The sequence below is a fragment of the Microcaecilia unicolor genome, chromosome 10 (assembly GCF_901765095.1).
Source record: "Microcaecilia unicolor chromosome 10, aMicUni1.1, whole genome shotgun sequence".
Taxonomy (NCBI): domain Eukaryota; kingdom Metazoa; phylum Chordata; class Amphibia; order Gymnophiona; family Siphonopidae; genus Microcaecilia; species Microcaecilia unicolor.
Genome location: NC_044040.1, coordinates 144723480 through 144737455, shown reverse-complemented (window position 1 = coordinate 144737455; position 13976 = coordinate 144723480). Strand labels below are relative to the sequence as shown.

The following is a 13976-nucleotide window of genomic DNA, read 5'->3' as shown; positions in this document are numbered from 1 at the left end:
AACCTTCCATTACCTCAGGTACAAACAGATTGTAAGCCTTTCAGAGATAGGAAAATTATTACTGAACCTGAATGTAACACACATTCAGCTACAACTAAAAGAAGCAGAGCTAAATTAAATCCAAAATCCAGTACCAGGTATACTGTGAGTAGCACAAAACCCTACAAAATCACTCAGGACCTATAAAGCAATTCTACCTTACCATAACAGTATTAATTTCCAGCAGCCACCCAAGGGCCTTCCTCAGAAAAGGTAGCACTGCCAACATTGCAGTGGGCACTAGAACATCAATACACCTACTGGAAAACTAAACAAGCTGGATTAGTACAATACGAAAATGATAAAGGAGAAGGGACAACTTCCCTATGAGGAAAGGCTGGGCTAGGGCTCTTCAGCTTGGAGAAAAGGCGGCTGAGGGGAGATATGATAGAGGTCTATAAAATAATGAGTGGAGTGGAACAGGTAGACGTGAATCGATTGTTTACTCTTTCCAAAAATGCTAGGACTAGGGGGCATTCAATGAAGCTACAAAGTAGTAAATTTAAAACAAATTAGAGAAAATATTTCTTCACTCAACGTGTAATTAAATTCTGGAATTCGTTGCCAGAGAATGTAGTAAAAGTGGTTAGCTTAGCAGGTTTAAAAAAGGTTTGGATGGCTTCCTAAAGGAAAAGTCCATAGGCCATTATTAAAATGGACTTGGAGAAAATCCACTGCTTATTTCTAGGATAAGCAGCACAAAATGTATTGTACTTTTTGGGGATCTTGCCAGGTACTTGTGACCTGGATTGGCCACTGTTGGAAACAGGATGTTGGGCTTGATGGACCTTCGGTCTGTCCCAGTATGGCAATACTTATGTACTTGTGTAATCCTGCACATTCAGTGCTAACAGAAAATCCATTCTTTTCCACACATGAACACAGATAGTATAGAATAAATAACCACAAACTAAAAATTGAAATATGTAGACAAAAATTAAACTGAATCCCCTAGAAGCCAGACTCTGAATACAGTGCAACACAAGAGAAATAGAAACAGTGACACATATCCCTCTGTACTGTACAAAACATAAAGATAGCAGATGTAAATTTCAAAAACTGACATATTCCAGTTGTTACATTTAAAATTTACAAATAAAATGAAAATGAAAAATAAGGTGATACTTTTTTATTAGACTGACTTTTTGCATTTGTGACTAGCTTTGAAGGCTGAAACCTCCTTCCTTAAGTCAGGGCAAACATACTATACTGTCCTGACCTGAAGGTGGTTTTGGCCTCAAAACCTATCACCTTATTTTCTTTTGTTTTTCTTTTCTTTATATTTATCAACTTTTAAAATGGACTAACATGGCTACCACATTACTTCATCCTAAATTAAGAATAAAATTGTTTTTTCTACCTTTGCTGTCTGGCCATTTAATTTTTTTTGTGTTGGTTCCAGTCTCTGTCTTTTCTGTCTTCTTTTAACTCTCTTTCCAAGGGTCTCCTGTACATTTGTCATTTTTTTCTCCTTCTGTCTTCATTCTTCATCTTCTCACTTCCTTCACTATATCCAAGTCCAACACCGATCTGTTCCTTTCAGTGTTCTTCCATTTTTTCTGTCTCTATCCATTCAGATCTTATCTCCTTCTTTGTATTGCATCTACTTACAGCTTTCCAACTCTTTCCTTCACCCTGACCCTCTCATTCTTCTTCCTCTTCTTCTTCCCTAGTCTTTCATTAACTCTTTCCTCTTTCTCTTTCTACCCTTGCCATCTAGCATTTTCTCTCTGTCTATCTCTACCACCTCCCATCCTGTATCTTCTCTGTGTCTACCTCTCTCCACCATCATCCCACATCTCCTCTCGTCTCTCATTGGTGTCCCTCTTCCTGATATCCAGCGTCTCCTCTCTTGCCTTTCTCTCCTTGTCATCCAGCATCTTATCTCTTGTTTCTCCCACTCTCTCCCACCTCTACCATCCAGAATCTGCTCTCTGTCTTTCTCCCTTGCCCCACCATCCATCACTGCCCCATCTCTCTACCTCCCCTCATCCCCTGGCCCTGCACCATTCAACTCTGTCTGTCTGTCTCTCTCTCCACATGCAGTATTGCCTCCATGTCTCCCCCACCACCCAACATCTCCACCCTCTCCCCCTCCCTCTACCATCCAGTATTGCCTCTCAGTACACAGAATTGCTCCTATCTTTTTCTAGTTTCCCCATCCAGAATTGCCCTTCTCTAGCTCTGACTCCCCCCATGCAGGTTTTCCCCTCTCTGCTGTCTCTCACTGTCTTCATCCCATCAAGCTTTGCCTCAGCCTGTTTGTGCCCCATTCCAGCCAGTGTTGACCTGTCTCTGTCTCACCCCAGCTAGCTTTAGCCCCTGTTTTTCTCTCTCTCGCTCGCTCCCCTCCCATCTAATCTTGCCCCATTTCTCAACTCTCTCTCACTCTCCTAACCTCTGCCACAATGCAGCACCTTTTTGGCTCCCTTCCTCCTGTTTCCACCTCTGCCGGGTCTGTGCTAGTTAATGTGGGGTGAAGATGCACTGGCCCGCAGCTCTCCCTGCTCCGCTACTGAATGCTCTATTCTGAGACCACCTTACAGTACCATTTGTTTCCCTTCCTCCTGTTTCCACCTCTGCCAGGTCCGTGCTAATTAACGTGGAGTGAAAACACGCTGGACCGTGGCTCTCCCTGCACTGCTACTGCTTCCTCTGCCAGTCCCGCTTCCACTGTCATAAACTTCCAGAACTGGCAGAGGAAGCAGTAGAAGCAGGGAAAGCCATGGTCCAGCGTGTTTTCACTTCACTATCACAATTGAGATTTTTATTAGAAGGTAAAACGGCCCCATTATAAGGTTATGATATTATTACTTGACCCATTTGCGCATTTAGTTATGTCAGGAGTATTATTCACTTTTTTGCTTTCCTTTATTTTCCTTTAACTTCCAATCTCCATCAGATTATAACTCTTGATCTCATAATATGAACTATTTTTAATAAATATTTCCTCCCAAAGGTATGCTTTATTGTTTCTTGTTCAATTATCTAAGTTTCCTTTTCATGGTATTATACCTATGATTGCAATTATAAATGCAACTTTAGAAAAAGGCATGGTATAAGTACAGTAGATCCCTAGTTGCAAAGAAGTGATGGGAAAACCATAATGAAGTGAGGTCTACAGCACTGGGTCTAAGAATCTGTATCTGCCATCAAACTCTATGACTCTAACCCTCCTGTTTACTAAGCCATGCTAGTGGCTGCCAAGCACTAATGCCGACACAGCTTAGTAAACGGGGGGGGGGGGGGGGGGGGGGTAAGTTACAAGTGAGAAAAGAGTATTTTTTTTACAATATATTTTATTAATAAAGATGAACAAATATTTATTTATTTATTTATTTATTTGTTACATTTGTATCCCACATTTTCCCACCTATTTGCAGGCTCAATGTGGCTTACATAATGTCGGAGTGACAGTCGTCACTTCCGGATCTGAAAACTACAGAGTGGTATAACATGAACATCATAAGGTACATTACAACGTGATATTGTAGTAATGTTCATGGATGAAAGAATGGTTTACATTATGCCGTAATGGCGGTCACGCTTTCCGGATCTGAAAAATACAAAGTGGTGTAGCATTGTTATTTGTAGATGATAACATAAATAAGAGGTGGTATTGCATTAAAGTTCCTAGATGATAAAGTAAAGTAAAAGGTAATTAGACAGTTAAATATAGAAAGTTCATTTAGGGTATGGACAAAAAGGTGGTGGTGCATAGCGCGTTACACATGTCCGAATAAGTAAGGTAGTCCAGTGTTGGGTTTCGGCTTTATTAAGTTTTGTTAATGTTTCGTTGTCTGGTATTTAGAATGAATCATTGTAGTATGCTTTTTTGAACAGGTTGGTTTTTAATAGTTTTCGGAAGATTGTTAGGAAGATTGAAGCACTTAACTATTCATGATTAAAATTTCAACATTTTTATTTTTTGTCATTATGAAACTTTGCTTGTCTGAGGCTAACCAATTTATTTGTGACGTTTATATTCCACATTATCCCAAACAAGTTTGAGTTCAATGTGGCTTCCAATAAACACTATAGGATACATAACAAAGAATAATGCATAAGAAAGTAATTTATTTTAAGAATCCAATTTTACAATACAGTATCATAAACATACTGGAATAACTATGGATATTTAATATTTAGAAAATCTATTATGAATGAGAAATTGTACATGAAGCAAAGAGAAAGTTAATGGTAAATAGAGTAATAACCAATTCAAGGAATAATTTGTTGTTTGAGATATGGCTGTTCTTTGTGAGCGTTTGTTTGAATAGGAACAATTTGAGGATTTTGTGGAATCTGGTATATTCCTGTATATTTCGTATTTTGGGTGCTACAGGCTAGGGCTTGAAAGAAAATCAGTACACCGATGAGAAGACCCGTTTCAAGGTGAACATGAGAAATTTAATACACTCATATTCTGAGCGGGTGCCACATTCAAACAAGCAGCAGAAGGTTGGAGAGCCATCAGGCCCAGGTCCTAAGTACTGCAAATCAGAGTAGGCACTGGGACCAGGGTAGATAATTTTAGGCTCTTCCCATTGCTCAGGTTCCAAGGGATTCTTGTTGAGATACAGTCCTAAACCTCTCCTCCTACGTGGGTCTGTGGGATGAGAGAAAAGTATCCAGGTATCTGTGCAACCTACTGAAGTTTTCATGGGGTTTGAGAAGCCAATAACACTTCCATGACAGCCATAAGGTTCCTCTACCAGCCTGGCTGCTAGTCGGGCTTCCTGGAAATCTCTTCCATAAGTTTCACTAAGTGCCTCAACCCTAGCTCTCTGGCTGCTTCTGGCATTACAGTACAGATGTGTCTCCCCTTCCTTGTTCACTTCTACCATTTGGCATTCCACAGCACTTTCTTTAGCTACAAATTTTCCAAGGTTCCATGTTTTCCCATGATCAGAACTGATAATGCTGAAGGCATAGGGAACAGCACGAGTATGAGGGTTGTGTATATAGTAGGCATAAGAAGGAATTACCAGACTTCGATGTTCATCTTTTAGCTGTAAGCAGTGGCCTGGCCCCACAGCAAATGTAGCCCATTTTCCATATTCAGTACCAATCACAGACTCTGTGAGATCTGTGATAGGGCTCCAAGTTTGCCCCTCATCTGTGCTGGTGATGTGACACAAACGTGCCAGGTTAGTTTTGGTGTTGATCTGATAGTTTTCAGACACCTTACCCAGGATGGTTATAAAGAACAGGAAAAGAGTGTGTGTCACTTCATCGTAGACAGGACTTGGATTCATGGATCGCTGACCATCCAGCTGAGCAGTTACAAGAGTCTCAATGTCTCCCCACTGTCAGACAGCAATAACATAATGTGAGGGATGAAACAGAAAAACATATATTACATCAAAGAAGACTAAAATGGAAGCTCAGAGCTCATGTTATTCAACTACAAACAGGACTTTCATCTGTCTCTCTCTAAAAATCCCTAGCCAGAACTCACATAACTGCTATGGTCAGCAGCTCTGCAATATAGGGCTATGGAGTCGGAACACCAAGCCTTTGACTCCTCTAGTTTTCTACTGTCCAACCCTGACTCTGATTCCTACTATATACAGTAAATCTAGGAGAAATTGATTAATTACAGAAATATAGGATATTTATATAGAAAATTAAAACTAATAGACAACAAAATATATTCATTTGAAATTTGAACAAAGACCCTGAACAAAAAAAATGTCAAATGAAAAAGCAAAGATACTTACCTGTAGCAGGTATTCTCCGAGGACAGCAGGCTGATAATCCTCACAAGAGGGTTGGCTATCCACGCCGGCCTGGGAACCGACATTTGAAATAGCAAAAACCTTTGCTGGAGCCTTCTGAGTGTGCCGCGTGTCCAACTGCGCATGCGGTGAGTGCCTTCCCACCCGCCGCACGGCCACACTCCTCAGTTAAGTGAAGAGTAAAAGAGAGATAGAGGAGACAACTCCAAGGGGAGGTGGGTGGGTTTGTAAGGATTATCAGCCTGCTGTCCTCAGAAAATACCTGCTACAGGTAAGTATCTTCGCTTTCTCTGAGGACAAGCAGGCTGCATAATCCTCACAAGTGGGGTTATCCCTAGCATCCGTTGGTCAATTGGGCCTTGCAAGGGTGAGCACGTAACATAGATTAACCTGAAACTATATACAACTGAGAATACAGCCTGGAACAGAATAAAAACAGGCCTAGGTGAGTAGAGTTAGATTCTAAACCCCGAACAGATTCTGCAGCACCAACTGCCCAAACCGACTGTCGCATCGGGTATCCTGCTCAAGGCAGTAATGAGATGTGAATGTGTGGACTGAAGACCATGTTGCAGCTTTGCAAATCTTTTCAATGCAGTCTTACTTTAAGTGAGCCAGAGATGCAGCCATGGCTCTGACATTATGAGCTGTGACATGGCCCTCCAGAGTCAGCTCAGCTTGGACATAAGCAAAGGAAATGCAATCGGCTAGCCAATTGGAAATGGTGCGTTTACCGATGGCGACTCCCCTCCTGTTGGGATCAAAAGCAACAAACTGGGGGGGACTATCTGAAGGGCTTCGTCCACTCCATATAAAAGGCCAATGCTCTCTTGCAGTCTAAGGTGTACAAGCTGCTTTCGCCAGGGTGGGCATGAGGATGGGAAAAAAATGTTGGCAAGACAATTGACTGGTTCAGATGGAACTCCAACACCACCTTTGGCAGGAACATAGGGTGCGTGCGGAGGACTACTCTGTTGTGATGAAACTTAGTATAAGGTGCATCCACTACTAAAGCCTGAAACTCACTGACCCTACGAGCTGAAGTAACAGCCACCAAGAAAAAGACCTTCCAGGTGAAGTACTTCAGATGGCAGGAATTCAGTGGCTCAAAATGAGATTTCATCAACTACTACTACTACTATTTAGCATTTCTATAGCGCTACAAGGCGTACGCAGCGCTGCACATAGAAGGAAGACAGTCCCTGCTCAAAGAGCTTACAATCTAATAGACAAAAAAAAAAAATAAAGTAATCAAATCAATTCTTTGGGTGAGAATAACGATGAGATCCCATAACACTGGAAGAGGTCTGACAGGGGGCTTTGACAAAAGCAAACCTCTCATGAAGCGATCAACTAAAGGCTGTCCAGAGACAGGCTTACCTTCTATATGCTGATAAGCACTAAATGCACTAAGGTGAACCCTTACAGAGTTGGTCTTGAGACCAGACTCTGACAAGTGTAGAAGGTATTCAAGCAGGATCTGTGTAGGACACGAAAGAGGATCTATGGCCTTGCTGTCACACCAGATGGCAAACCTCTTCCATTTAAAAGAGTAACACCTCTTAGTGGAATCTTTCCTGGAAGCAAGCAAGATCCGGGAAACAGCGAATTTTATGCTCTCAACATTCAGGCCGTGAGAGCCAGAGACTGGAGTTTGGAATGTAGAAGTGACCCCTCGTTCTGAGTGATGAGGGTCAGAAAACACTCCAATCTCCACAGTTCTTTGAAAGACAATTCCAGAAGAAGAGGGAACCAAATCTGGCACGGCCAAGACAGCGCAATAAGGATCATGGTTCCATGGACTTGCTTGAGTTTCAGCAAAGTCTTCCCCAGCAGAAGTATGGGAGGATATGCATACAGAAGGACTGTTCCACAATGTAGGAGAAAGGCATCTGATGCTAGTCTGCCATGGGCTTGAAGCCTGGAACAGAACTGAGGGATCTTGTGATTTAGTTGAGTGGCAAAGAGATGCACCGAGGGGGTGCCCCACACTCGGAAGATCTCGTGGGCCAAACCCATATTCAGCGACCATTCGTGAGGTTGCATAACCCTGCTCAGCCTATCGGCCAGACTGTTGTTTACATCTGCCAGATAAGTGGCTTGGAGAAACATGCTGTGACAGCGAGCCCAAAGCCATATTTGGATGGCCTCCTGACACAGAGGGTGAAATCCGGTGCCCACCTGCTTGTTGGTGTAATACATTGCAACCTGATTGTCTGCTTCAATCAAGATAATTTGGTTGGACAGCCGATATCTGAAATCCTTGAGAGCGTGCCAGATCACTCGGAGCTCCAGAAGGCTGATCTGAAGATCTGTTTCCTGGGGGGGACCAGGCCCCCTGGGTGTGAAGCCCATCTACATTAGCTCCCCATCCCAGGAGAGATGTATCCGTCGTCAGTAGTTTTTGCGGCTGAGGAATTTGGAATGGACGTCCCATGGTCATATTGGATCGAATCGACCACCAGTGAAGAGAATGTAGAAAATCGGTGGTGTTTATAGTGGAGTTTGTTCTTCCATGGCCCCCCCTTACAACCTGGTATCAGTGACGGCTGTAATTATGTGGGAATTATTTCTCTGATATATCTACTTACCATAAGAAATATACAATTTGGAAATGTGGAGCAAATAGGGTTTCTACTTCCTTACACCCACCCCAGATACAATGGACCAGCCACCCCCAAGATATGGGGTGACAGAGAAGACAGAGGCCATGTTCTTTCCAAGGAGTAAGTCTTTATTTCAATATAGATGATAACAAAACAATCAGGCTAAGTAATTAGGCAAAGTAATTGGATAAAGTAATCAGACAGGGTAATCAGGCAAAGTAATCAGGCTAAATAATTAGACAGAGTAATCAGGTAGACAGAGTAATTAGGTAAAGTAATTACACAGAATAATTAGGTAAGGTAATTAGACAGAATAATTAGGTACAGTAATTAGACAGAGTAACAAATAGCAAAGAAATTAGGCAATAGCAATTTGTTACGAGAGGGAGAGAGAGACCACTGTGATAAAGAGTCATTCAGTTGGGCATCTAACCCCTCTGACTAAATACAACACAACCGTGCCTTATATACAGTGGATTGAGCATCAATTCCCCTCCCATCCAGTCCACAATTTACTATCCTGCTTATTTTCGAAAAAGAAAGATGCCCATATTTTGACCCAAATCGGGAGATGGGCGTCTTTCTCCCGTGTGCGACCAAATCGGTATAATCGAAACCCGATTTTGGACGTCTTCAAATGCACTCCATTGCAGGAACGAACAAAGTTGACGGGGGCGTGTCAGAGGCGTGGCAAAAGCGGGACCGGGGTGTGGTTATTGGCCGAGGAGAGATGGGCGTCTTTAGCTGATAATCGAAAACAAAGGCGTTTTTACCGCGATTTTTGGACCCTTTTTTTTCACAAACAGGTCCCAAAAAAGAGCCCCAACTGACCAGATGACCACTGGAGGGAATCGGGGATCACCTCCCCTGACTCCCCCAGTGGTCACTAACCCCCTGCAACCAAAAAAAAACCCACTTTAAAAACTTTTTTTCCAGCCTCTATGCCAGCCTCAAATGCCGTACCCACCTCCATGACAGCAGAATGTGTTCTATCCTGTGACAGCCTTTCCCTGGTTCTGATGTGGCTCTCGGGTGAGTGTGACACCTTTTCTGTTATGCGCACTGCAGAGTCACATCAGCAATGCATTGTGGTGGGTGTAGAGTATTGGACTCTGTGATTCCAGTAGCTTGTGGCAAATGCTCACGATGTTGGTAGTTGGTAGGCTCTACTCCCATGGTGCTTTTCCCCCTGCTTACTGGGTCAGAGTGTGCCCTGTTTTGTTTCTGGTAGTCCATGAGGTAGTAGCCATTTTTGTAACACAGTTTTAGATCCCTTTCATGTGTTAGCCATGTTACAGAACTTAGTTCTTCCCTTGAATGTTGCTGAAAGAGGGCATTGTACAGCATTCTGCCAACTCGGACCTACTGCTAATCTCAGTACCAGCGAGACTCTTTGCCAGTGGGGCACAACCGCTTATCTTCAGTTAACTGTGAGTAAACGTGCTTATTCAAATAAAGGACTTTTTCAAAGAGATTAGTCTTCAGGTGTCAACTGGTGTGCCAAGGTTATACAGCAGCAACAAGTCCTAGAGGCCTGTGTGTATGCAGGTCCCTGGAGCACTTTTAGTGGGTACCGCAGTGCACTTAAGGCAGGCGGGACCCAGGCCCATCCCCCCCCCACCTGTAACACTTGTGCTGGTAAATGGGAGGCCTCCAAAACCCACTGTGCCCACATGTAGGTGCCCCATTCACCCCTAAGAGCAATGGTAGTGTTGTACATTTGTGGGTAGTGAGTTTTGGGGGAGGGGGTTGGGGGCTCAGCACCCATAGTAAGGGAGCTATGCATGTGGGAGCGTTTTCTGAAGTCCACCGCACTGACCTCTAGGGTGTCCAGTTGGTGTCCTGGCATGTCAGGGGGGCGAGTGTACTACGAATCCTGGCCCCTCCCACGACCAAATGGCTTGGATTAGGACGTTTCTGAGCTGGGCGTTTTTATTTTCCATTATCGCTAAAATAAACAAACGCCCAGCTCACAAACGACTAAATCCATGGCATTTTGGTCCGTACAAACCGTATTTTCGAAACGAAAGATGGACGCCCATTTTTTTCGAAAATATGGTCTGTCCTACCCCTTCACGTACCTGTTCTCGGACATAGACGCCCATGCAGATGGGTGTTCGAGTTCGATTATGCCCCTCCACGTCAGCTACTTTCTGTCGCACCCCATTGTTTACATAGAATGAAACACGGTATCTGAATGTTCTGGAACACAGAACACAATATCTGAATGTTTATAGAACACAGCATCTTATAATAAGTCCAAGTCTTTTACCAAAGACTTCAGTCACCATCTCGTACAGGAATTTCCCTAGGACTCAGGTCTTATCATAGTGTTATGTAAGTCCTCAACACTTCTTCTCTCTCAAACTGTAATATATATTCTTAATGTCCTTGTCTGAGCTGGCACCAATTCTGCCAGGGGAGGGGATAAGCGCTCCTTGCTGGTTCAGTGTGGCCTTGTATTCACAGCATTTACACTCTAAGCAAAAACACAGAGAGCTCAGAGAAAATGCAGCTTTCAGACAGTTTAAGATTTAAGCCCTTAACTTATGCAGTTCATGGGTCATAACTGGCCTTTCAGTGGTCAGAAAAGTGCAAATCAATTCAGTGGGTAGAAAGATGGCATCTTCTAGATTCCTTGTGGCCTGAAACCACTGAAAAGCTAGGGTCCATTGAGCAGATCTCATGTACTGACATGCCATGGGCGTAACATGAACTGTGGAGGCCATGTGCCCCAAGAGTCTCAACATATGCCGAGCTGTGACTTGTTGTGATGCTCGAACCTTGGACACTAGAGACAGAAGGTAGTCTGCCCGTGCCTTGGGAAGATTGGCTTGAACTGTTCTCGTGTCGAGCAATATTCCAATAAACTCCAATTTCTGAACCGGAGTGAGATGGGATAATTTATTACAAACCCTAGTAGTTCCTGCACCTGAATAGTCTTCCGCATGGACTCCCGAGCACCGTCCTCCGAGGTGCTCTTCATTAGCCAATCGTCGAGATAAGGGAACACATGCACTCCCAGCCTGCGTAGCGACACTGCAACTACCGCTAGGCATTTTGTGGATACTCTGGGAGCTGATGCTAGGCCAAAGGGCAGCACGAGGTACCGGAAGTGCTGCATTCCCAGCCGAAAACGAAGATATTTCCTGTGAGCTGGAAGTATTGGGATGTGCGTATAAGCATCCTTCAAGTCCAGAGAGCATAGCCAATCGTTTTTCTGAATCATGGAAAGAAGGGTGCCTAGGGAAACCATCCTGAACTTTTCTTGAACTAGGTATTTGTTCAGGGCCCTTAGGTCTAGGATGGGACGCATCCTAACCTGTTTTTTTCTGCACAAGTACCTGGAATAGAATCCCAGCCTTTCTTCCCCTGGGGGGAACGGGTTTGACCACATGGGCCTTTAGAAGGGCGGAGAGTTCCTCTGAAAGTACCTGCCCGTGCAGAGAGCTGAAGGAATGAGCTCTCAGTGTGCAATTTGGAGGTTTGGATTCCAGATTCAGGGTGTATCCTAAACAGGCTATTTGAAGAATCCACCGATCAGAGGTTGAGAGGCCACCTTTGATGAAAAAATATTAGCCTCCCCCCAACCGGCAAGTCGTCCAACACAGATACTTGTACTGCGACTATGCTCATCCAGAGCCAGTCAAAAGCCCGTCCCTTGCTTTTGCTGGGGAGCAGCAGGGGCCTTGGGCGCACGCTGTTGACGTGAATGAGCTCGCTGGGACTGAGCCCGAGTAGACTAGTGAGCAGTGGGAGTGTACCTACGCCTAGGATAGGAATAGGGAGCACTGCGAGGCCCACCAAAAAACCTCCTAGTAGAGGGAGTGGTAGCAGAAGGTGCCTGACGGGAGAGAGAAGCCACAGCATCTGTGTGCTTCTTGATCTGGTCAAACAGATCTTCCACCTTCTCTCTGAAAAGATTATCCCCTGGCAAGGAACATCTGCTATCCTCTGCTGGACTGAATGGTCCAGGTCAGAAATACACAGCCATGAGAATCTGCACATTGCTATTGTAAGCCCCGCCCCCTCCTGAGAATTAAACCTCCCAACAAATGAATCAGAGTGCTTTCCATATGTAGCCGGGCCAGGCACACTGACGTTTCTCAGGAGCAGGGTGAGGGATACAAAAATAACTTATCAAGATGGAATTGATTTTAAAGTTTTTTTATTTAAAACTTTAGCTTTAGTGAACACAATGGTTCTTAACCCACATCAGTCTTTCCGTATTTATAACTTGCTCCTTGGCTGATGATAAAAAAACCAAATAGCTCTCTACACAACACAATCATAACACTTATCATAACACTTAAACTTCTATGTCTAAATTTTCCAGTGCAATTTCGTCTCTATAGCTTACAGACCCCTACCAGTTTTTACAACAGTAGCTATTAACATTTGTTTCCTTGTTTCTTCCCTCAGAATTCCTTTCCCGGTTAAAGTATTTAGCGACTATCAGATAAGTTCTACTTTGGTTTTCTTAACTTATAAGTTAAACATGCATGCAATTAAAACTGTTTAATGAGTGTCCATTGTCACGAATTGATTCTTGGTTTTATTTCTCTTTACAGGTTCCTCTTCAGGCGAGTTCAAGGTAAGTTTAAACTCTACAGTACTGCAATAGTCTTCGTTCCCTTTAATTTTATTGATGTTCAAAAGGATACTTTTGTTAGGTTTTATTCTGTTAGTTTTTCTTCTCTTTGCAAACGGTGGGTACCATTAGACGTGATGCTGCGATGATCCCTGGCCAGGGAACAGGAACCAGGAACACCTACTACACTATGCTTAAATAAATCAAAGGAAGGAAAACCCTACCATTTACTTGACACAATGACCCTAAAAATTAATGATACCCCCAGTTTCAGTACTTTCTTCCCAGGTTCTCCCCAATAAAAAAACAGATAATTATTTATCCCTATGCTATCCCTCCCACAACATTTCAGTAAGAAATGTACTAAGTAAATATATTCAATTATATTTCCAGAACCAGACTTCTCAACACCACTGGAAACTATAGGGGCAACAGCTTACACTGCTTAGAATGCAGTGTAATTAACCTTTCCCTTTAATTGGGTTTGTATTTTAACTTTCAGTGCAGCTTTTCACTTTCCAGACTCTTTCTAAAATCAACTAGATTTAATAGAATCTGGAAATGTGCTGCAGCTGGCACTGTTGCAGAAATAAATTAATTAGAACACCTTATCAGATGTGCCAACCTTATTAGCACATTATAACTTTAATATCCTAACAGGATCTATTGTGCTACTTCATTTCCAACACCAAGACTTCTTAAACAGCCATCAACCATGCCCCTAAAGCCCCTAAAGTCAGGTTAGGCTTTTCAAATTAAGTTATTAACTCCAATCACATCTCCCACACTCACAAACAGGCTTTACAAAGCTTCAAATCTGCTCTAACACAGATTCTTTATGACAGCTGAGCACATATCACTAACACACATCTGCTCAGCGTCAAACTCACCTCCCAACTGAACAGCAAGCCGTTGCCAAGGCAACCAGTTGCTCAGCTGCTGTCCCAGAGTGATGTCACTTTAGAACCTGTATTTGTTTCCCTGGAGGAGTCCAGTCAA

General features: G+C 43.3%; 1 protein-coding gene across 4 annotated transcripts in view; it reads right to left on the bottom strand.

The window, feature by feature from the left end:
• Window positions 1-4294: 4294 nt before the first annotated feature.
• The window catches only part of NEU2 (neuraminidase 2), a 30032-nt gene continuing 20350 nt past the window's right edge, over window positions 4295-13976 (bottom strand). For all 4 annotated transcript variants that reach the window (XM_030216191.1, XM_030216194.1, XM_030216192.1 and 1 more), the window contains exon 3: window positions 4295-5348. In XM_030216191.1, coding sequence (XP_030072051.1) covers window positions 4404-5348 — 945 coding nt within the window. In that variant the 3' untranslated portion in view covers window positions 4295-4403. The remainder of the gene's footprint in view (window positions 5349-13976) is intronic.